This window comes from Gorilla gorilla, chromosome 14, assembly GCF_029281585.2.
Source record: "Gorilla gorilla gorilla isolate KB3781 chromosome 14, NHGRI_mGorGor1-v2.1_pri, whole genome shotgun sequence".
In the NCBI taxonomy this organism is placed as follows: domain Eukaryota; kingdom Metazoa; phylum Chordata; class Mammalia; order Primates; family Hominidae; genus Gorilla; species Gorilla gorilla.
In genome coordinates, this window is record NC_073238.2 from 50,972,653 (window position 1) to 50,998,127 (window position 25,475).

The window sequence follows — 25,475 nt, forward strand, 5'->3', positions numbered from 1 at the left end:
GTTCTAACTGCCTCCCCCATACACCTTAGTGTTTCACAAAGTGAGTTGTGAGAACAACCAGTGATATTCAGAATGATTTTAGCATGGAAGACTTATGCCTTTATTTCATTGTGCATTAAAATATTAAATACAGCTGGTATCTCACAAACCAATAATTTCATAGATATTATTGCTTACGATAAAGCCAAGTAAAAATCTAAGGTAAAATTTACTAAGTGCATAATGGAGCAGACTGTAGATGGATGTAAGGTAACTCATGAGAATGGCACATGAACAGGTGAAATTCAGGAAGCCAATCCAAGTGTGCCCGGAGGGAAGTGGTTCTCTGAATCTGCCCTCTTGACAACACAGCTCATTCCATCCTCCTGCATTTTACATCAGGCACAGAAGGATCCACATAAGAAAGATTCACACCCACCCACAATTGCCCTAGAGAAGGAAGGGGAGAGACAGAGAGCCTTTACTTATGTACCACGGAGCTTCAGAGTTAAGCCAGGTGCCCCTGCCTATCTCTACGTGGAGAACAATTGAACATGGGTGGAAGTAGCAGGCTCCTAGGAGCCGGGCCCTGGTGGGTGGCAGTATACATGCATGTATTGGTGGTCACTGAGACTTGGGTGGCCTGATTCTGTATTGTGCATGATTTGCTTTTCTGGCCGCTAATAGGTCTCACGGTGAAGACAGCAGAACCAGATGGAGTAGGGGCTCAAGGAGCAGGTAGCCACACCAACACTTCCCAGGAGTTCAGCCCTTTACAGGCCACAGAGCAACAGGATTGTTGAATGTCAGAGTGAAACAGACCGCAGACACCAAGTGATCCAAGTCTCTCATTTTCCAGTTGAAAAACAGGAATACAGAGAGAGAGTCTTCTGGTCAAGGTAGCAGCACTGACTGGTAACTGAAGTTGGTCGGATCAGTTAAAGCCTCCTTTTCCGGAGTTCTGTTACGATATATGACTCTCTACGCCAGTTCCCTAGTAGGGACTCATGACTGACTGTCTCCCTGGCAATGACAGAAACTCCAATCCTATTCGACTCATTTAATGATTTGGTATAGGATTCAGAGGGGCACGCGGCGAAGGCTGAGCAAGGGCTGTCTGTGGTGAAGCTCATCACAGGATGAGGCCATGCCCCACGCAACTCAGTGAGAGCTGGGCTTGCGATGATGCACCCAGAGTAGTTGTTTTGGGTGGGGGCTGCGAGGAACTCATAAAAGATGTAAGAGGAGGAGAAAGTTGGCAAGAAGTGGATGCTTTCATCTGCAGAGAAAGGCCCCTGAGCCCTAAAAAAACTGCCCTCCTCCCCACTCCCCCCCTCCCCCCACACACACAAAAAAGTTCACCCACTACACCTGCCTTCCCCAGATGGGGCTCCCTGCGCAACGCCTCCTCGTCCTCCGAGATTTTCCAATGGTGGCGCAAGCTCCTCCCTCGCCCGAGCTGGGCGCCGTCCTAGAGCCAAGCGCCCGCTAGAGCCGAGACTAGGGGGCGGCGAGGAGTGGGACCCGCTCGCGGCCATTGGTTGTGCGGCCAGGAGGGGCGGAGGGACGACGCGCGGGCTGTGCGGGGCGGGCAGCCCGGATCCACTCCCGCTGCGCCTGCTGTCCGCCGTGCTCCCAGATTGCGCGCCGCGCCGCTGCGCCCAACATTCCCGAGAACGGCTTCGCGGGCGCGTATCGTCCAGACCGGAGCACCGCCCCACCGCTAGCGCAGGAGAGCTGCCGGGGAAGTCGCGTGTCCTGACCTGCAGGTCAGTGAGGGAAACTTGCAGGGTCCCGAGCTCTGGGGGTGAACTTGCCCTACGCGGAGAGCGCCCCACTCCTTGCCTGGGGCGGCCTCGGGTCCTGGAGGCGAGCCGCCTCCCAGACTCTCCCCCGAGATCTGGGCTCCCGGAGATCTGGCTCCTTTCTGAGAAACACCCCCAAATCTATCCCTTTTGAGGTGTCCTTACTGTCCCGAGAAGCAATCGCAGCCCGGCTCTCCGAGTCTCGGGGTGACTCCACGGGCTGCAGGAGGAGCCGCGAGGGGCCCTGAGTGCGATGTCCTTGGCCCTGTGGTGACCTGCCTCGGTCCCAGACACTGGGAACCGGGAAGGTCTACCCTCACTCTGTAAGGTGGATTCCTCCATGCAAGTGTAGACAGTTCTACACTTTGCAGAGTGTGTCTAGGTGCATTCTGTTTGCTTTTGCCTTTGTGGTGTGTGGAGGGTCATTCTTGGGTTTGTTTTGCTCCTGTCTGATTTTCTAGGGTCATTTGCGTCCCTTCTCGGGAACGGGGACTCGCCATGCGCACACTGACAGCTGGCTTTGCACCTGCTAAGGCGCTGGAGAGTCTTTTCGCCCGTCTTAGGGTGGCCCTAAATCCGGGGAAGTTTTATGTGGCGCTGAACACTTGCGTTTCCCAGGGGCGTTTTCCCTAGCTCCCGAAAACCCAGTAGGTAACTGCGCCAGCGACCCTTCCCCTCTTCCCGGGTCTGATGAGACACTGGAATCCTGCCTTTCCCTGTCGAGGTGTGCGAATGATGGGCAAATTGCTTCCGTTCTGATTTAGGAAAGGGATATGTAATGTGCCCTCCTCCAGGGAGCAGAGGGATTCATTCACAGAAATATCTTGTTGAGGACCAGGATTGGGGCTATGCCTGCCCGCTTTCCTCCACCAGATGCCCGGGCTCCATCGGACTTGGGTTTGATCTCAGACTCTAGAGATGGGGTCTGTTTGTTAGTGTCCTTCATTTCCTCTCCCTGTTATTTTTTCTTCGGAAAATGTTCTGTTAAAGTAAGTACTTCAGTGGTTCTTTGTGGTAAATGATGGGCTCCGATGTCTAGAGGACGTCTCAAAGCCATCGCATTTGGTACCGTCTGCACTACAGGTGCAAAGGGCGGGGAAACTGACAGCGTTACTGTCCTGGGGCGGACCCGCGGGACTACTCCCTAAGACGTTTCTCCTAGGTGCCTTCTCCTAGGTGCTTCCAGGATTCATTGTTCAGACAACAGCCTGTCAACAGGAAAAGAGGCACAAGTGACAGTCTTTTCTTAAAGGGTTTGTCTCTTAATGCAGTCTTGCGGAGCCCCATGCACCCTCTGAAAAAAACAATATTTAATTTGCTGAATTATACAACTAGTCTGGGTGTCTCCGCTTATTTGTGATCATGCCCATAGAAGTTCTTAAATATCTTTTTGTAACTAAATTCTCTTCATTTTACTAAGTAGAGTAGTGTCTTTTCCCCCGCCACCACCACACTCAGAACACTGTTTTTAGTTGATCTGTAAAGCAAATTGCCTTTTGGAGGGCTTGTGAGTGAGGCTGCCTGGTCTCAGAGCCTCCCTCAGCCCATGCCCTAGTCACCTTTAAATGCTGGACATCGTAGGGCCGCCGAAGCATCTGCCAACCTCAGAAGTAATCTGGAAATATTGAGATCCAGCACGTGGGTGGGATATTCCATTTTTGTGTTTTGGCTTTGAGGGGCTTATTATTTTTGATTCCTCTATATAAGGCAAAGTGCTTTGAAGAGCTGAACGCACACATTTATTGTTCTCATTAAAGAAACCTGTTGTAAGGTAAGATTGAGTCCATTCTCCCTCGCTGTTAGTTCGTTCAGTTCAACAGATTTTACTAGATGTCTACGATTTGGACAAGCACATCAGGGGTTAAGATATAAATAGCTGTGTGATTGCATGTGGCATCAAATCCACGAGAGAGTTTATTTGCAGGTTTCCTGGGTTTCTTTTTCTTTTTTCTTGTTCTTTTTTAGTGAGGGCAGATGAAGAATGACAGAGCTGATTTGTAAGAATGACCAACCATACTAACCCTTAAGCAAACTTGGAGTTATACGTTCATTATGAAAAGAAAGACTAACTCATCACAGGCAAAATTCTGATTCAGCCTCTATACTAGATAAAGTCTGAGCTCATTTGATGATCGTTCTTCTCTGGCTTACTCTTCTCCCTATACTTATATTACAACATTTTTGGGGGGTCCTTTTTTTTGTTTAAAGTTTGTACAGTTTGTACGAGCATTTTTATACTTAGTTATAATGAAGAAGTGAAAAATAAAATTATGGCTGAATTTTTGTGTTTTGTTCATCTGAGTTTTTAAAGTAGTAATTTAAGAATCTGAAAAAATACATTTCTGAATGGCCCTGGATGCCAGGCACTGTGTAGGTCCCACTTGCCTGGCTCCTGGTACCCATAAGCCATTCAGTAAATATTTGTTAAATGAAACTAAAAGCCAAAAAGTAGTGCCGCAGAAGAATGTTGTTTTCTTCAAATATCTACTTGTGGAGGCTATTATATTAGTATATTAATACAAAGGATTATAGACCTAATTTTTATAGATTTCATGATTGTTTATAATGAGAGCTAAAAATAATAATAATAAAGCCTTTAAATTAGTTAATGGAATAGGGAACCCAACAAGGAAGAAGTTCAAGCTTTAAGCCCACGAGTTGGCAGGATTCCTTTTAGCCAACATGTGTGCCTAGAGGATTCAAGCCAGAGGCTTAGATGAAGATGCCCTTGGTATGCATATGTGGCCCAACCTTTGATTTAGAATTCAGGAAGTCCATCTGTGCATTCACTGGCCATTTCAGGAGCCGGGCAACAGTCTATTGGGCCAAATTCTGTGGTCCCTTCTGTTCTGATTCTGATTTGTGGCAGATGTATCCCTAGGATACAACGTCTTCATGCTCAGTCTCATGACATAAAATGCGTCCTTCAAGAGTTCCTTATGGATATAGGAAATAGTCATTATTTAGCCTTTACTAAGTTTGGAAATTTTTTTGGAAAAAGAAAAAAAAGATGTCTGAGCCGTCAAACAACCGTACGCACTTTAACATATCTCTAAGCATGAAGTAGCGTAATCCAGCCAAAATAGTGCCAATGACAAACCTCCACATTTCCATCAGAAATGGGGTACATCACTAATATTTTCTGAGTTCCTAACTCTTAAATTCCCATCTATTAAGCTATATTAAGACAGGAAATTAGTCAGTCTGGGTCTACAATTTGTACTTTGATTCTTGATGTTGATATTGTTAATCTGGAAGGGTCTGGAAAATGTAAGCCTCTAATAATTGTTAAAAGGGTCACTTAAGAAGGTAACAGACCTGAATCCAACTTCTGATGGGAAGCAGAAGGATAGGTGTCTATAAGAATCAGTTTCAAATTAAGAGAGACTGGAAGATGACTGAAACCACAGTTAAAACACTAACTAACTAACTTCATTCAGGGAACATTCAACATATAGATTCACTTCCCAGCGGAGGCCAATATAGCAGCTTTCCTGGTTAACTTGCTAGGGTAGTCTGTTGCTGATTAGAAGTACCTGGTAATCTATCAACTGTTGCCAGTTAAACTGGCTTGGTCCTTATTCACCTTCAATTTCCTTGTGACCAGGATTATATCAGAGGGATATACTATTCTCATTTCTTAAGCAGAACATTGACAACATCCTGTAAAATGCAATGCTACCTCCAAGTACATTTAACCCCTGTTAGGAAGATTGACTTTCTGGCATCAGCCTGAGAGTCAAACTTTGAAAAAAAATGGTAGAAATGAACCATTTCAAAGGTTTGTGTTAAGTATAGACAGTACAGAAAAAGAGGGGAGAAGGAGGAGCAGGAAGAGAAAAAACAAGTCCTGGGCTTAAAAACCAGCAGTATTTTCATGGCATATGCTATAATCAAATTTTATTTCTATTTCTTAACGAAAATACATTTATTATTTTTTCTGATGTCAATACACATTCTTTTTGTCAAAATATAGATACAGAAATGCACAAAATAGAATGTTAACATGCCCCCATAATACTACCCTCTAACAAAAACATATGTTAACAGCTTGGTATATAACCTCTTGTTTTGTTTTGTTGTTTTTGCATCTAAAATATATGTGTGTATAATAGTAGTAGCAGTAGTAGTTGTTGTTTTACAAAAAATGGAATCATAGTATACACTATCCTGAAGGTTACTTTCTTGACTTAGTCATAGATGTTCAGCATCTTTTCATGTTAGAAAATACGGTCCTTTTTCACAGGGAGGGGAACAACACACACTGGGGCCTGTTGGGGTGGGGTGGTGGGAGGGAGCATCAGGAAAAATTAGCTAATGCATGCTGGGCTTAATACCTACGTGATGGGACGATAGATGCAACCAACCACCATGGCACATGTTTACTTATGTAACAAACCTACACGTCCTGCACATGTATCCTGGAACTTAAAATAAAATAAAATTTAAATATATATATGTATATATAATATAGTCCTTTTTAATAAAATAGGATCAAGAGACTCCACTGTGACTCTTCCGTCATTTGTTTAACTAATCTTTGACTCATGGACATTTTAGTAGCTTCAATGTTTAGCTACAGAATACATCTTTGTGCATGTACTTTTAAACTTGTCTGATTTTTTTCTCCATTGGATAAATTCTTAAAATGTATCATTTACACTGTTATCCTATAATGCTACCTGGTTTGTGTGAAAAGAGAAGCATTCAAATAGTTCATGCAACAAGCAGTAGACCTTTCTCGCTGTGACCCATTCTTCCCTATGCCTGGCACATAATACTCTTTTCCTTAAAAGAATTTTATTAGCAGTTAACAGTCATATAGGAAAGTACACAGATCATAAAGACATATCATAAGATATCATAAAGACATAGTTTATGTGTTCAATTTGACACACCCATATAAATGGTGCCAGGCTCAAAAAAAAAATTTACTAATGCATGTTGAGCATCCCTAATCCAAAAATCCAAAGTCTGAAATGTCCCAAAATCTAAACTTTTTGAGCATTGGCATGATGCCACAGTGCACAGTACCCTTTTCATCAAAAGGCAGCACGGCAGGTTGAGACTGAAAGCCTGCTGTTTGTTGGTGGTGTTGTTGAACAGCTGATACAAGTATTCTTGAGATGCAACTGTACTGCTTAGTCAATTTTTTTGTTTGTTTGTTTTGTTTTGTTTTTTGTTTTTGAGATGGAGTCTTGCTCTGTCACCCAGGCTGGACAGTGCAGTGGCGCGATCTCGGCTCACTGCAACACCTGTCTCCCGCGTTCAAGCGATTCTCCTGTCTCAGCCTCCTGAGTAGCTGGGATCACAGGTGCCTGCCACCACACTTGGCTAATTTTTGTATTTTTAGTAGAGATGGGGTTTCACCATGCTGGCCAGGCTGGTCTTGAACTCCTGACTTCAAGTGGTCCACCCACCTCGGCCTCCCAAAGTGCTGGGATTACAGGTGTGACCCACCGCACCTGACCTGCTTAGTTACCCTTGAACACATTTTTTTCTGTGTATTAATGATGTCATATCTTTTAGTGTTAAGTATTTGTGTGCGAATAAGTGTAAGAAAATAATTCCTATGAGTAGCATATAAATTCAGTCAGGAATTATGGTGATACCAAATAACCACAAATTGTTCACATGGGTGGCTAAGATAGTGACACTTTTGCTTTCTGATGGTTCAACGCACACAACTTTGTTTCATGCAAAAAAAAAATTAAACATATTGTATAAAATTACCTTCAGCCTATGTGTATAAGGTGTATATGAAACATAAATGAATTTTGTGTTTAGGCTTGAGTCCCATCCCCAAGATATCTCACGTATATTCAAATATTCCAAAATCCAAAAAAAAATTCAAAATCAGAAACACTGATTCCAGAGCATTTTGGATAAGGGATAAGGGATACTCAATCTGTACCCTCTGCCATTCTCCTCAAGGCAAACCTGTCGTTCTAACAACTACTCATGGGAAAGTCTTTGGTGAGCTTGGATGCTAGTCTCAGACCTTCAGAAAGACTCTTCGCCAACAAAATGGGTCTAGTTGAATGGAATGAGTTTCTAAGATCCTTCACTCTGTTCAAGTGTCGCCTTATTATCCCTGTCGGTTTTGGCCTTACATTTTTCCACTGAACTCCCTGCTTGGCACATATTTTGATTCATATGATGAAAAGCCTCTGGATTAAAAAAAATTAACTTCTTTTTTGTCTGCCTTCCTCTTGTTAGCCACTCAGCTCAGCTCTGAGTATAGAGTGCATTTAGGGTTGGAAAGGGGGTGCTGGGCCCTCTATTCGTGGTCTCTTTCACTAGCTGGAGTTCCTACTACATATCCTTTTTCAAAACCAAGTGACATATAAACAATGACCTTCAAACTTCACTTAACTTTTGGGGGTGTCATTTTCCTGATTGCTAAAGACTTGTAGCTCTCTGATTCTATGAAAATTTTTTTCTTTTGTTGTTATTGCTGCTTGTGTGGTTTTTAGTTTTCGATGGTTTTACTTTGTTGTTGTTGTTGTTGTTTTGTTTGTTTGTTTCTGGTTTTGAGACGGAGTCTCGCTCTGTTGCCAGGCTGGAGTGCAGTGGTGCGATCTCTGCTCACTACAACCTCCGCCTCCCGGGTTCAAGCAATTCTCCTGTTTTTTAATAGGGGAAAGTTAAGATTGAGAGGGACTATAAAGGAAAACAAAAGAATAAATCAGGTACCTAGTACCTGATATATATTTGCAGTTAGTTGTACGATGAATGAAAAAAGAGAATATTTGCTTCTCTTGTGCTCATCTGTTTTCACTCCTCTTATTATTTTCCTAAGAAGCTGAGGTTTTTGGATTAGTTCCCTGGCATAGTGCTGGTAAGGAGATTGCTGCTCACATCACCATGGCTATGATCTGCGTCAAGTACTACTCGAAGCACAGTCCATGCACCAGCGCCCATTTGAATTATTACTTATTCGTCATGAGATACAGAACTCGTGCCAGAACATAAATCAAATAAGGTACTAGGCATACTTTTTAGTTTAACTATTTCCTTTCTTTCTTTTTCTTCTTTTGTAGCAAGACTTTCTTGATGAAGGAAGCACTTGTATTTGTTGCAGTTTCCTCATCTCACAGGGACCTGTAACCAACATGCCACTGAGGGAGCCAGGTGGCTACTTTGAGTAGCCCAGATCTCCAAAGTAGCACTTTGTAGTCAAATTGAACATTTTTATAAAAATGTAAACATTTTCTTTTTCTGTGCTGATTTGCTATTGAATTTTTCAAGCTGTTTTTGTTTCATTTTGGTTTTGTTTGGTTTAGCATTGAGATGGAGTAGCTAACAATCCTATGGTATGTGATATTCCTGAATGTAGTGAGTTATAATAAGCTTCCCCTACAATGATCATGAAGTGGGGATTTTCCTTGACCCTTTTTATTCCCACAGATGAGCACAGTGTCATAGGTTGTGATGATAAAGGATTTGTGATTTTCAAAGGATGGAATTATCATGGAGTTTAAGAAATTCTTTTAAAAATGCATTCTTGGTCATATTCAGCCAGAGCTTCATAGTCTCACTATGGTAAACTCTCTTGATTTTTATTGTGTCCTTCAGAATACATTTGTTACAACCCTCCAGCTTGTTCACAAGAATGTATTTCAGTATTTCCAGCACACTCATCCATCCTTTCCTCAATTATCCTGGTGAACAGTTGACCAAATAAAATCTTAGCTTTCTTAGACATTGTTGAAAGACACAATTGGATGATTTTTAAAAGTATGGGCATAGTTTGCCCTGGAACCAGAAACTATTAATTTTATTGCCATAATTGAAACACTTCTAAAATTTAGAGAGCGTTCATCATCATTATTCTTTACTGTTGATGCTTACCCCCTTTGAGTAATCTTTATGAATTTACACAAGATCATTTATTCATTTGTTACATAAACATTCTTTTGCCTGTAAAGACAGAAGAAACATGAGCTATCTCTCCAAGAAGCTTCAAGTTTCTTTATTCCCTTATTCTTTCATTCATGCAGCCATCTAACAAATGCTGATTGATCATCTTTATGCCACATTCTGTACTAGTCTGTGGATATAAGATAGGTGAATTGTTATTTCTTTATTCTAGGACTTCCCAGTTTGTTAAAGCAGATAGGTAAATAAATGTAGTAAGTATAATAAAATGTGAGAAATGCTAGTGTAGAAAGGTACAGAAGGTATGCTGAGAATGCAGAGGAGGGAGCCAGAAATTTGCATAGAGAAAGTAGGTAGGGATTTCTATTAGGTGAATAATAAGCAGATGAGACAGAGGACGGATGGCTTGAGTAGAGACCTGCAGTGAATAAATTGGATTTGGGTTCAATTTAGGGAGAGGATATGTACACATATAAGGATTGAACATAAGTATTTTTTTAACTGGAGAATTGAAAACAGCATGTTATGCCTGGAACGCGAATCTTAGGTACAATGGTAAAAACGAGACTGGAAAAGTAGCCTGTGGCCAGATCATAAGGGACAGACCATATAAGAGAAGTCTTAGATTTCTCACTGTAGCTGGCAACTATACAAATTATAGATGCATTAGACTCATGCACATAATGATAATATTCTACCCCTTCCTGTACATTGTTAAGAAATATTTGTTCAATGTATGATTGAATGCAGCAAATACTATAGTTTTTCTTTTTCTTCTTTCTTTCTCTCTTTCTTTATTTGTTGAGATGGAGTCTCACACTGTCGCCCGGGCTGGAGTGCAATGGCATGATCTCTGCTCACTGCAATCTCTGCCTCCTGGGTTCAAATGATTATCCTGCCTCAGCCTCCCAAGTAGCTAGTTTTTCTTAACCAAAAACAATACCACTGACCCTTGTACGATGAGTTTTTTTCCCACTAGGAGTCATGAGTTAGTCTTAATATCCTTATTGCCTCTCACCGGTTCCCATTTGAAACCATTTGGCCTGTTTAAGTGACAGCTGGTCAGGATTATCCTTATACAGTAGCAGCTCATCATATTTGAGCTTGTTAAGGAACATGTCTTTGGCACTACCAGTAGCTAAATCTCATGCCCTTAAACCTAACACTTCTATGAAATTAAAGCTAACCAAAACAGCTTTTAAAACCTTCTCTCTCACCAGTGCCAAAAGAGAGTTTTAATATATTACATATACAATTCATACAACTCTCAGTTATTCATAATTTGACTTATTTATGGTCAAATTCTTACAGACCCATAATAAACTCAGCCATCAAAGTATAGTGAGACCTTATGTTAGTTAGTAGAAGGAGAATGATGCTACAGTAACAAATAAGCCCCAAATCTCAGTGGCTTAAAACAAAAAAAGTTTATTAATGTTGACATAAGTGTCAATGGGGCCAGCAAGGGGTGAAGATACTCACTGTGGTCACTCAAGGATGGAGACTGATAGACATTGGCAGGTACTTACACCATTACACAATAACTGCAGCAGAGGGGAGGGGTGTGGCAAATCTCACACTAGGTCTTACATTTTCTATCCAGAAGGGACATGTCACCTTTCATACATTTCATTGGTCAAAATAAGTCATACAGTCACCCTAAATTCAGAGGGAGTGGGAACATGAAATCCTATGACAGGCCTACGAGAAGGGACATCAGAAATATTTTGTGAACAGCACTAGTGACTACAAGTCTCAAATACATTCCTCCTCAACCCACAGTCTCCCCAGAGAGAAGGAACGGAATGAACATACAATTTGGAGACGGAGAGATGTAGTTTGAATTCCAGCCCTGCCTCTAAGTGGTTGGGTGAGCTTGGACAAGCCTTTAAATTCTCTGAGCTTGCGGGGCACAGTGGCTTACGCCTGGAATCCCAGCACTTTGGGAGGCTGAGGCAGGCATATTTCCTGAGCTCAGGAGTTTGAGACCACCCTGGGCAACATGGTGAAACCCCGTCTCTACTAAAATACAAAAATTAGCCAGACGTGGTGGTGGGTGCCTCTACTCCCAGATACTGGGGAGGCTGAGGCACGAGAATCGCTTGAACCCAGGAGGCAGATGTTGCGGTGAGCTGAGATCGCACCACTGCACTCCAGCCTGGGCGACAGAGCGAGACTCTGTCAAAAAAAAAAAAAATTCTCTGAGCTTTAATTTTCTCATTTGCTAAAAAAGATGATGGGAGATAATACTAACTGACTTAATGAGTCATGGCAATTAAAGAAAACACACATACATATACAGACACACATCCAAAGTTGGTACATGCTTTTATTTGATAAATACTAGCAGCCATCATTTATGTTACCCTGGTTCTTTTTTCTCAAACTGATTTGTCTGCACATTCTTTCTCCTCCACAAGCATCCTGGGTTTGCCTTCCTCTGCCAATCATGCTCTGAAGACAGACTGCTACTCCTCAATGACTTGGGGATGCCCTCACTACCTCTTTCCTCTCTCCTGTACCTCTCATCACTCTTCTGCCGTGATGTGTCCCTGCATCCCAGCTCAAACCATTGAAACGAAAGAGAACTGATACTAGATGTAAGAATAGTGAATAATGGGTGAAAGTGTAGGCTATTTCTACAAATGAATTAAAAATGCAGAGCTCACATCATCTAAAAGTAAGGTGAAGAGCTCAGCCTTGATAAAGGACTGTCAAAGTCACTTAAATCTTGTACTAAAGATTATCCATGATTTCCTTGAGTGAAAACATATTTATTTATATTTTTAAAAGAATGCGTAACTATCTTCTATAGGTCACTACTTTGGCAGTCTGTTTTCCACAAATAATTCCTAATTATTTTTCAGTTTCACCTTCTTACATTTTCAAATTGAAATATGCTCTGGGAGAATTTGAGCCTACACTTGTCTATTGCTTCCATATTGTCTTTGACAGGCTCTGGTCTTGAATCGTTATCTAAAATGACAACAGGCTGCTGAAGACTTGATTTCCACCCACACTTGATAGCCTGCCATATCATTTTGTTCCATGTTATGAGGAACATGTAGACATTTTCTTTATTAACCAGACTTTTGAGTTTGCTGTGCCGCCTGTGAGAGAAAGAGAGAGCATTGGCAGGCTCGGCTGCTGTGTTCACACTGAGGATTAGCAGGACCACGGGAAACCCACATGGGAAGGTGCTTTCCTAATGAAGGACACAACGTCCTCTTTCTGTTTTCTCCCTTCCCAGGTGTCCTTGGAAATCCAGGTAGATGAGTAATTTTGCAGCCATGAGAGAGCACTTAGTCTCCTTGTATAGATCATGTTTTTATGTAACCTCTGTCTAATATCAGATTCATCTGGCACTGACAATTTCAGGTCCCTACCTGTATCCTCAGTCATATGATTGGTGATGACTGGGGAAAAGCACTATTCATATCAATGTTTCCTATTTTTTAAAATTGCAGCTGCGTTTTGCCATGACTAGCTTCAATTTCTGAACAGTTCATTGGCCCCTATGACAAAAGACTCTGCCCTGGACTGTAAGTGAGTTCATGGGATCAAGTTTAGACTCTTGCTACACTAGAGAACTCACCCAAACCAAGGTGATTAAGGAGGTGGTTGATAGTTATAAGAGTTGTAAGGAGTGTGAGCTTTTTTATCTGTGGAACTTGCTACTTGCAGCCTCTTTCACTTAGCTGCCCAAGTGAAGTCTCTGCTTCTGTTTAGTTTATCTGCTGCTTCTGTTTCCTGAAGTCCCTACTTTGAACCTGGACCACGCTGGCTCTTGTGGGTTCTCCCTGATCTTCTCACAGATCACCTATTCATTGGTCCTCATTAGAAAACTGCTAGTCCCAAGCTTTGACTGGGTGTTTAAACTGCAGGAGAGATATCCTTGGCTGCCTCTGAAGATGACTGATGATGTAAGATGCACATAACAGGATTACTTGCTCCTGGAGGCCCAGATGAGATTCAGTCCAGTGGGTGGTGGCAGGAGTAGAATTGTGAATAAGGCTTACTAGTGAGTCACCATTCTTGGTCTTCAGGCAGCCTCTCCCACCACCACAGGCACAGTTTCCTGGTCATATTCAGCTCCCTCTAGTTCATCCTCTGATGCTTCACTGCAAGTGTTTGTGGCTTACTGGGCATCATGAGCTGATGGTAGCAGCAAGTAGTTGAGCTTTTCTAATGCCCACAGAAGAATCTGGCTTCTATCATTGTATTTCCTTAGAAGCTTCTAACATTTTGGCTGACTTAGCGCATATTTTTCCAAGCATATTTTCTTAAGTTCCTTGGGACAAATTATTTTCTTCCTCAACTTGCACGTTGCAGATTTCTAAAACTGTTGAAAACTTGCAAGAATAATAACAATAAATACCTATATATCTGTCAACTAGATTAACCAGTTAACATTTTGACACACTTGTTTTATGTATGTATGCGTGTATATGCATATGTGTGTGTACTTTTTTTGCTATTTTGGCTGAACCACTTGAGGGTTAGTTGCTGATAATATGAAGCTTTATGGCTAGATACTTTAATACGCATTTCCTAAGAGCAAGAATATTCTCCTATGTTACAACTAGGAAATTTAATATTGGTATAATTATCTAAGGTACAGTCTATATTCAAATTTCCCCAGTGGTCCTAATAATGTGCTTTATAACAAAGCTGGTTTTTTAAATTGATCCAAAATCCACCAAGGATCTTACATTGAGGATCCTTGTAAGGGAAGAAATCTTGAAGTCTGAATCCTACTTTTTTTCTCTGAGTATTCAGCTGACTACTAAACAATATAATATGGCCAAAACTGGATGTATCCAAAACTTAGCCTGCCTAAGCTGCCAATTAATAGGCATTATTCTTTTTAAATAGCCATTTTACGTTGAAAGCATTATCATACTTTGACTGTCAGCCATAGAGGACTGGAAGAATGAGATAATTTATTTGGCAAAATTCATATGTATATGTTATGCCAAACACTTGGCTAATATCTGGATGAGATGGGCAATTTACAGACTATGTAATCAACTAGGGTTCTATCTGTAGTTGTGTTATGAGAAACAATGGTTCATTAATTCAAGGAAATGTGAATTAAAAATGTCATTAAGTGAAAGACTCTGTTAGCTTGAATTCCTATTGGGAAATGCAAGACACATAACATTTATGCATATTTGTGATGTTCTAATCCATTTTTAGGGAATAGGATATTATATAAAGCACCCTAGTTTAAACAAATACATGACTACGGTTGTCAATAGGGATAGATATAAATAGTGACCTGTGTAATTATTTTGCTAATGCTGAATTTTTTTTTCAGACAGTGGATCCAAAATCTACCAATGGTCTTGCATTACATTAAGGGGAAAAGTATCTCCTTAATGGGGAATCTTTACTTTTTTTTTTTCTCCAAATTGTGCCTATACACATGATCTTATGGATAGATAATGGTTGTTATTCCTTGTTGTATTCTTATGTGCAAAAATAGAGAACTTGACACATTGGTTAGTTTACATTGCTCTCTTTCTATGCATCAAGCTTCAACTATCAAGATATTCTAAGTGGCAAAGAAGTTTGGGGTCTGTGTTATAGAGTGAATAAAATATTTACTGTATATCCATTCTTATAAATTAAAAATACACACACACACACACACAACAACAACAACAACAACAACAGTAATAAGACATTTACAGGACAGAGACCAACGAAAAGGTTCTCATTAAACTCGTTAGCCTGGATGCCTGTGAGAGATGGAGTTTCAAGTTCTTCCCTGCTCTCTTAGGACAGTTTTAGAGGCCCACAAAGGCCCCTGAGGCCTGAGGATACCTAGTAGTTTACATGCAAAGGATTAAAAACAAAAAAAAGAAGCTCTGGCTGACTTATTCCCAGGGATTTGTGACAATCACAAATTTATTTTACAAGCACAAAATCTTTCTAAATATCACTCTCTATATGGAGACTGTTATGAACATTTTCTGGTTGGACAAAAAAATATATATTGGATACAAATTATTTTACTATAGAGACAAAATGAGACACAAAAGAAAAGGAACAGGCACCATTCCATTGTCCTAGCACGGCATGGTTTTATGAGAATTCTATTTTATTTCATGTATTTTTTTTTTTTTTAGACAGGGTCTCACTCTGTCACCCTGGCTGGAATGCAGTGGCACGATCATGGCTCACTGTAGACTTGACCTCCCAGGCTCAAGCAATGCTCCCACCTCAGCCTCCAAGTAACTGGGACTACAGGCACATGCCATCATGCCTGCATAATTTTTGTATTTTTTGTAGAGATAGGTTTTCTTCATGTTGCCCAGGCTGGTCTTGAACTCCTGGGCTCAAGCGATCCTCCTGCCTCAGCCTCCCAAAGTGCTGGGATTACAGGCATAAGTCACCATGCCCAGCCTGAGAATTTTCTGAAAGGTTGTCTAGTTTTGCTAAAAATAAGCAAGACTTTTTACTTTACTAATGCCATGATTTAACCAATTTTAGCTGCTCTGAGATTAAAAGATGTTTTTCTTAATATACTTCTAAAATATTGGAAATGATCAGAGCAGGATGGGGGGAAAGAATTGATCCCAAAAGCTCTCATTTAAAATGCTGTAACATCTTGAAAAGCCAATCTTTTTTTTACCTTCTTTCTTCCCATTGATTCATTATGATCTTGCTTATGATCTTCAAGTCATTATTTCTCTGGCTGTTGGTTTTTTCTGTCAATCAAGTATATAGCCAATGACCTTTTCTCCTGCTCTCTAAAAGTGGCTTTCATCATTCTGCTGCTTCTTAACCAGTTAGTGTTTTCTTCAACCCGCAGGTTACTCCTTTTCTTGTTTTGATTTAGGCCAATTATGTTAGCCAAGATGGGTCCAGTCTCCCTGAAGTGCAGGAATTCTACTCCTTGGTCTTTTGTAAACACCATAAAAGAATCATGAAAATGCTATGCCTGGACCTGGTTTTGTACTTGACCATTTTATCTAGAAAATTACCCATTTAGCTATACATTTTATTCTAAGAGAGTATCTTTTTAAATAGTTATTCTTGCTAAGGCAGTGATTTGGATATAAAATCCTCCCATGGATGTAAACATACTAAAAAATTTATTAAGAATAATAGTTACATCCAGGCGTGGTGGCTCATGCCTGTAATCCCAGCAGTTTGGGAGGCCGAGATGGGCAGATCACCTGAGGTCAGGAGTCCGAGACTAGCCTGGCCAACATGACGAAACCCCATCTCTACTAAAATACAAAAATTAGCGGGGCATGGTGGCAGGTGCCTGTAATCCCCGCTACTAGGGAGGCTGAGGTGGGAGCATCGCTTAAACCCGGGAGGCAGAGGTTGCAGTGAGCCGAGATCATGCCACTGCACTCCAGCCTGGGAGACAGAGTGAGACTCTGTCTCAAAATAATAATAATAATAATAATAATAATAATAATAATAATAATAATAAGTTTTTTTCCCGCAGAAAAACAAAGCTAAATAAATGCAAGGGACTTATACCTATAATTACTTTTGAGACTGTATGAGGTAGATGATCAAAACAGTTAAGTTCATATCCTTTTTTGAAAGATTCTCCTGTGGTTTTTTTTTTAGCTTCCCTCAATCAACTCTGTTTTATATATCAAGAAAGATATATTGTGAATATTCTGAGAATTATACCTTACATAGATAACTAATTTTTAAAGAATTAGTGCAAAATAAGTTCTCTAAAGTAAAAATATTCTGAGTATAATTTATATTTATTTTTATTTTTGCTGAGGAAATATTTTACAAAGCCTAAGAGTAATCCAGGTAGACAAAAACCATCACTAAGGGAGAGACGGAGAGACTGGGCCGAACCCAAAGCAACCTAATGGCCTGCGCTGGAATTGATTCTTAAAATAAAGCACTGATACCAAGCTATTAATTTGTCATTTCTATAATTTTTATCCACCAAAGTACTATGGAAAAATTCTGAGTGTATTTTCTGATCATTCATTTAGATTAAATAGTAAATTAAAAAGATTGTTCGTTTTTATCTTTTGTCTCACATCACCCAATGGACGATTCAGAATCTCCATCTCCCCACCTTTCTTCGCATAACATGGCCCTCTAATTCAATGTTCTCAATGTGCGATAGCAGATAGATGCAGTTTATTTCCTTAACGTGGCTTTGGTTTTTATCATGCCAATTGAAGGACTCATAATGAGAGTTCACACAAAACTCTACTCTCCCAAAGCATTGTACTGATAAGTAAAGGCGGTTCTCAAATAGGCAACTCTATGGATGGCTGAGTCAGCTTTGAGTAAGGGTAGCACGTAAGATAGTAAACTTTATTTCTATTACTGCAAGGCCCAGGGGTAAATGTTTGCCTTTGAATGCAAGTGAAGATTTACATTTAGAGAAGGGTGGTGGGAAGTGTGTATTGTCAGCAGTAATCTTCTCTCAGCTAGCATGACCTAAAAGGCCACTAAGGAGAGAGAAAGCATTAAAAGAGAAGATAATCATGCAAAGGGTAAAGGAATGGCTGCAAGGTCTTATATAAAACATGCATTTTCTAAACAGAATGAAAAACAGCTTTGCTCAGATATGATAAGTTCCCTTCTGGATTCTGGAAATATTCATTTTTAGGTGTTCTACAGAGGAAAAGATCTAATACATCATCTAAAACCATTAATTCCATTCGACTATCAAATCTTCCTTTTGTGTACTGGAAAAAGCATTTTATTATGTTGTGTTAATACTTTATGGCCACTTTCCTCATGGTTTTGAGAGGATCACCTTTTGGAGTAGGACAGCAGAACCTGATAATGATGGAACATTGATATGGCATCTAACAGCCAGGCCACTCTTTAAATATAAAGTCTGCAAGGGAACAAAGCAGCTTGTCCCAGTTTTCCACAACAACAACAAAAACCTTTCAAATAGTCATTATTCACATAGAAATGTATTTGAATAAAGGTCATGAAATTTAAAATTGCTGTGCCATATTTGAGGCTGACTGGTAGCCTGAGTTTTACAAACTATTGTGTCGTAGAAGTCAAGGATGTGGCACAGGCTGGGCCCATGCGCTGACTGCCATGGGTCCTGCAATGCTTATGTGAGAGCACTCAGAGATGAGAGCTGGTCAACTCTTCTTCATTTACGGAGAATGAAGGTACGTGCTAGAGAGTATGTTTTTCTTCTTCCCAAACATTATAGTCCTCATAATCCTTCCGTGGGAAGGAAGTTCTTTAAAAGGGGTCCCAGGGCTGTGGTGCTAAATGACTGGGAACCAGAGACCACAGGTGTGCGCTGTCTTACGTTGTCTCTCTCTTTCCCCACCCCACTGGGCACATGGTGAGAGACTGCACATCCCTCCTTCCTCACTTCACTAGGGGACTGCTTTTTTGTAGATTTTTTCCCAGCCCAGGCTTTTATTCCAAGAGACAAAGGGAAAGCTGGTTGACCATGAGCTAAAACATTTCCACAGGTCTTCATTTATAATGTTGTGATCCAACTGTCTCATTTTCCTTTCTCAAAAATCACCTTCTGAGGACAGTGATTCTGAGCGGAAAAAAAGCATCAAAATCCCCATGTGGCTTTAGGTCTCACCTGAAATGAGAGTCTGCTGGCGCTGCCCCGAGACAGGTCAAGGCTATGCATTTAAGATGAAGTCTCTTTCTTCTTTTCCTCAAACCTTATCTGTTTGGGAGCAACAGCCCAAGAAGCATCATCTTGAAACACACTCATTTGATTTCATTTCCGCAGTGCAACCTCCAGCCTGTTTCCACACTGTCACAATGCCTAAACACATACAGGCTAGGTCACCCTGAGCATTATACAGCTACTATTAAATAAAACCAGAGAGAAAGAAGATATTCCAGTTTTTAAAACTTCAATAAGGAAACGAGAATTAACATCCAAATTAAAATTCTTTCTAACAGTGCACATACTCTGTTGTTTCAGAGTATGAAATGAAATTTGTGTAGCTGTGATTTTAAATTAAGAAGTACCCCGGAAATGGTATTAAATCAATAATATTTGGGGGGAATACTTAAGGAAGAAGATATTTAGTTGTGAAATGTCAAATAAGGACACAAGGTTTCATTTCCTTGTTTTCTCCTATTCTTCCAAGGCCACTTAAAAGATCAGATGCTTTGACCAAACCTTCTGAGTCTCATTTCCTATAAACTCTCCTGTCAACAGTTGAGGCTCATGGTGGGGTTTTGCTCTGAAAGAAGGCAATCTTCTGGAAGTAAAAACCTACTCTTAGAATATTTACCCTGTAAAATGATATTAACAAGAGGTCTGGTAGCCAGCTGTAAGCTTTACCAACTGAATTGCTGATACCAGAGTGACATTTGCCTGTGCCTCCAGCCCCATCCCTAGAAAATGATACAGACTTGGGTAGCAGAGAAGGTAGCTTTAGAAAAATCAGCCAACTTCAGCTGCACCTGTCAAAACTGTAGGACTAAGAGAGACCTTGAAAGTTCCCCTAGACTTTCTAGAAGGAACTCTCTATCTACTGGTACTTTACTTGGGATGGCCTTTTATGATTTTCTAAGTATGATTATGGAAAATGTTATCACATCTTAACTCAAGACCTCCTGGAGAAGTAGGAAAGGTAGGCATCACTGTTGTGCAAATGAGAAAAATAAAAGATCGGGACTAAACGGTGGGCTTGCCCAAAGTAAGTGGCAGATAGGAACTAATTACCCAAAGCATAATTTTTCTCTTCCTACCACAGTTGAGAAAACCAAGAACACAGTTCAGGCATGGATTCTAGTCACTTTTCTGTCACTGTCTAGCTATGTACCCTGAGTAAATCGCGATGTCTTTGCATGTCAGTTTTCTCATCTCCAAAATGGGAATCATTCCTGCTTTACCTGCCCGGCAAAGTAGTCATGAGGAACACACAAGATGCATAGTCTTTGCCTTATCTGCCCATGCAGAAAAGAAATTATGTTTACATTTGATCCTTCCCACCAAAACCTTAGAGAAATTGAGACCAGATGTTATAGGGGGTGAGGGTGGGGAGAAGCCAAAAGCCCTTGCTTGTCTTCTAATTAGACATGTGACTTTTGTCAAATCAATTAGCTTCTTTATTTCTCTATTTCCTCTGCTACACTTAGGAGGTTGTACTTGAACATTTTAAATAGTTTTTCCCATCCAATCTGTGAGGCTTCTATCCTAGTTTTCTTTTCTATGCTACCTCTGCGACTCTTTGCTATATTCCCCAAAGATGAACGGCTGGAACATTTATGTGCTGTAAAAAAGCTAGGTATTGCCAAAACAGTGTAACACATTTGCAGTCCCACTGCGATTCTTCTTCTTCTTCTTTTTTTTTTTTTTTCCTTAAGGTTGGTTAGGAACCTGTAGCAGCCTAATGGAATTAAAATCACCAGGCAATGCAAAATGAGGAGTAGGAGTCAAATTATTTTAGGAACTACTAAGACACCATCCCTAGCCTACTCAAGAACTCACTAGGACTCATTAGACTGCCTGTCACCCAACAGGGACAGCCCTCTCTGAAGTGTCCCCACCTTAACAAGGATCATTAGTGCTGTTCAGCTCCAGCCACAGTGGCAAATGTCAACCCCTCCAAGAATCAGCTGCTTAATTAGATTTGGAGAACAGAAGGAAAAGGCAAGTTCTCCAGGTAAAATGCAGGGCAGAGTTTAGGAAGAGAAAGCTAGAGGCAGAGTGAGTGTTTTCCTGTTAGTTTTGCACCACAATGGAAGCAAGATTTAGAAATGTACAGCAAAATTATCTAGAGCCATACAGAGATAGGAAGAGCATCTTTTCTGGACTAGAAGAAATACTTATCTATCCGGAGGGATCCTCTTGTCTCACAACCTGAACACAATGAAGAGCTTTTCTTTGCACCTGGCTAAGAAGAAATGGTCCCCCCTCCACACTCCTTAAAACACAATACCCTACACCCACCCATCCACCAAGTCCCATTATCTCCCACCACACACTAAAGTCATTTTTTTCTCCAATGCTTTACAGTTCAGCATACTTCCATGTCTATTATGTTGGTCAGTGCATAACACCATGGGAAGATGAAGCTGGTGTTGGACCATTTTACAAATAAGAAAAGTGATGCTCAGAAAACGTAGGTAATTTGCCCAGTTTCCCAAAGATAATGGAGAACTCAGGCCTCAAACCTAAGTCTCTTGACAGCCAACCTGATACTCTCTCTACCATTCAGAGAGAATCTAACCTTTGTTCTTCTTCTAAATGAATCTGAAGTTTTTAAATTAAATGCCTAAAGCATGTAAAACAAAGTACCTAGGTACATTTAAGGAAAACAGTTACATAGAAATGGCACCTGATTTCAAGGAGATAGAATTTTCATAAACAAATCAGCATCTTACAAACATTCGATAAAAAGCAAACTCACATGTGCAGTGATTTTCCAAAGTGTGCTAGAGGGATTTACTGGTCAGGAATTATGCTAATGAGCTGGTGAATGTATGGAATTAATTTTCTGGGGGAGAGAGGTTTGGAACTAACTTTCTGTGTTCTCATCTCAGAGTGTATACTTGGAGCATCTATTGAAATCACAGCAGACGGAGCACATCATAGATGTATTTTCCCTTTTATTTTATCTTCAGCTCCTTGTAGAAACATAGCACCTAGGGTACTGTAGACAGAAAATAAACGTTCATTTTTATATCATCATTTGTAATATAAAGACATAGACATGACTGATTCCTAGGGGAGTTATATCATCTTGTTTCCTCCATGCTGAGTTTTCTAACTAATCCTTACTGAAATAAAACCTAAAAATGGAATTTAAATGTGATTTTTCTGAAGAATGCACTGACTTGCTTTTTTTTTTCAGTCTCAATGCACATCTGATACCTGCTGCCTCTGAGAAACAAGTTTTGTTGTGCTGATTTAACAGCCTGTGAATTCTGCAAACACGATCGTGAAAAAATGCCAATCTGTCCTGTGTAAGCCCTGTGTGAAGTTTTGACTTTAATCTACCAGATCACTCCTTCACCCTCCATAAAGATGTCTGAACCTGACACTTCCTCAGGATTTTCGGGAAGTGTGGAGAATGGAACTTTTCTTGAGCTGTTTCCCACATCCCTGTCCACGTCAGTGGACCCATCCTCAGGCCACCTGTCAAACGTCTACATCTATGTGTCCATATTCCTCAGCCTTTTAGCGTTTCTGCTTCTGCTTTTAATCATTGCCCTCCAGAGGCTCAAAAATATCATCTCCTCCAGTTCCTCCTACCCAGAGTATCCAAGCGACGCTGGAAGTTCTTTCACCAATTTGGAAGTCTGCAGCATTTCCTCTCAGAGGTCCACTTTTTCAAACCTTTCATCCTGAGGAAAATGGAAGAGTCCTTGAGTGTGGCAGCAGTTTTGACATCCCCTTACGGAAGTGTCCCGTGAGGCATTGCCTCATGAAAGAAATGATCCTTTTGGTGTAGACCTGCTTCTCCTTCTCCTTTTTCTCTGATTTCTTTTCTGTTCATGATGCTTTTCATTTGGGGATGGAGACACCGATGTTGGTGGAAATGTGTGCAAACCCCAAGGTGCAGAATTTCACACAAATGGCTTGATGAATCTAGACTGGGCTTCTTCAGGTAGGTCAGTTCATTCTACTTTGTTGGACGCCGTAGACTCATCTGAGGTGGCCTCTCCGTGGATGCTGGACATGGACTCGCACTTCATTTCTTTTACAAAACCGTGAAATCAACTGAGCCTGCAGAAACTGGCAAAATCAAGTCTGACCTATGTAGAAGTTATTTTCCATATTTAAAAGATAAAGTGGAGACACCAAATTTAAAAAGGAAGAGAGTCAATTTAGATTTAATGTATGACATTTCTAAAACTGAGGGTAAATATATGCTAAATATTTTCTTTAACTTCACTTTAACAAGGAAAAATCACACTTATTGATGAATGTAAGTCATTTGGGAAAGTTTTGGAAGAGTTTACATTTTAATAGCAAGACAAACATGTATTATGATGGAGCTTGTAATGTATTTCTGCCTCCTGGAGTTTTATTTTGTTTTTCTGCTTTTGTTTTAGTCATAATGCCACAAAGTTGTGGAATTTTTGTGATTAATTGCTGTTACTAGTATAAGAGAAGCACCAGAAGAGATGCCAAGAAGTTTTTATATGAATAATTTCTATCAGTGAGAATTAAGCATATGGAAAATATTCATTTAGTTGTATTTTATACAGTAATAACTCTTAGCTGTCGTGTAAGTTCCTTTATTCGGTTTCATAGTCTTTATAATTTTAGTGCAGAATTATATTAAGCCTCCAAGATGTCTGATATTTGTTCACTCACATTAGGTTGCAAAACTTAGAAACTAAATTGCAAATATATGTGTTATTATATACTCCACGAATGTTGCGTCTCTGATAATTAGTTGTTGTATGTTAACATAATACTCTACATTAGGATTTCAGGATGTGAGTTTGTATTAAAAATTGTAGGCACTCAAGTTGTGTAGCTGCTGGGAGCTTTAGGGATCCTAGGAGCTGCCGTGCTGCAGGCAGCAGAGTATGTCTGAACTCGGCCGGCGGGTGGCAGGGGCTATCTGTGAAATTAGGCACACATGTGAGCTCAGACATGGAATGTGGAGAAACTCAAGCTGCCCCTAAAAACAAAACAATCAAACTGCAGCTCCTTAAGAGTAAGAATTTTAATTTAATTTTTAAAATAAATGGCCCACAGGGTAAACACTGAACTTATTCAACCTACAGGAGGCCACTGCATCAACATGCCACGGTCTTCCCATGGCAACTGAATCATTCCTTGTGCAAAACATTTAATCATCTTAAGCAGTGGGGCTTCAACACACCCTTTGGTTAGATTGTGCAGTCAGCACTCTCCAGTGATTAGAATGGGGGAAAGAATCCACTATTTGCACAGGATTTATCTTTATCATACTAAAATGCTGAGTGAGTGGAGGTCTGGGAATGAAAATCAGAAGTCTTCTTCTTCTTTTAATTCATAAGCCTCACTTAAATCAGACCACATTTAACTATTTATATATCAAAAACATCCCCAAACACCATAAGACCAGCACAGAGTTGCTGCCCTAAAATGTATAATTAGTGAAAAATTTACCTCTGCTTCCATTTAAAGCATGGCAGTGGGTTGGGTGTCATTATGTAGTATAAAAACTGGACTAGATAAACTGCTATTTTAGAGCATTATTAGCATTCTCTGAATATATGTATATATACATATACACACACACACACACACACATATATGTGTATATATATATATAAACTCACATACTCCCAATTAAGAGTCGTGTGAAAGCTACACAGGATTACAGAGGCATCTATATTATCACTTTTGCTCTTTGACTAATCCTATGCTGTTTTGGTTATAGAGAGAAACAAGGACATGGGTGAAGTCATTTTTTTTTAAATAAACGGACAAATTTGCCACACAACAGAACAATCTGAGTATGATCTGTCCTCAGGGTATCTTTATATCCTTTCCTTGTGAAAGAGATATAAAGAATTCTGACAGCAAAACTACTTTAAAAATCAAATCAAATCAAATCCACAAGCACACTCCCATTCCTCCCCTGCCGCAATGGTTCTTGCTCTCAATGTTTAGTAGAGAAATTAAGAGCCACATTCAAAGATGGGAAATAAGATTTGTCATTAGAAGCTTGCCAAGGTAACAGATTGTACAACTTGAGATGAATTCATGTTGTTTAAGAAGTTCAGAAAGGTTGGAAGATGGGTTTATAAATAAAGAAGTGGAGTCCATTGAAAGCCTGGTTCTTTGATTCTTTTCCAGTGAGGTGATTTATAATCTCTTCTAGAGAAGAAGCTTTTCCTAGGAGT

The 25,475-nt window shown here is 40.3% G+C and overlaps 1 protein-coding gene across 1 annotated transcript; it reads left to right on the forward strand.

Moving 5' to 3' along the window:
* The first annotated feature begins 1,416 nt into the window (after positions 1–1,416).
* Positions 1,417–25,403, forward strand: SERTM1 (serine rich and transmembrane domain containing 1). The gene is made up of 2 exons (XM_004054384.5): positions 1,417–1,748; positions 22,481–25,403. Exon 2 carries the CDS (start codon positions 22,654–22,656, stop codon positions 22,975–22,977), a length of 324 nt encoding a protein of 107 aa, XP_004054432.1. The 5' UTR covers positions 1,417–1,748; positions 22,481–22,653; the 3' UTR covers positions 22,978–25,403.
* The last annotated feature ends 72 nt before the right edge of the window (positions 25,404–25,475 follow it).

What these genes read in the sequence shown, in the direction of transcription:
- SERTM1 (XM_004054384.5), top strand. Translation starts at nt 22,654, where the DNA reads ATGTCTGAACCTGACACTTCCTCAGGATTTTCGGGAAGTGTGGAGAAT.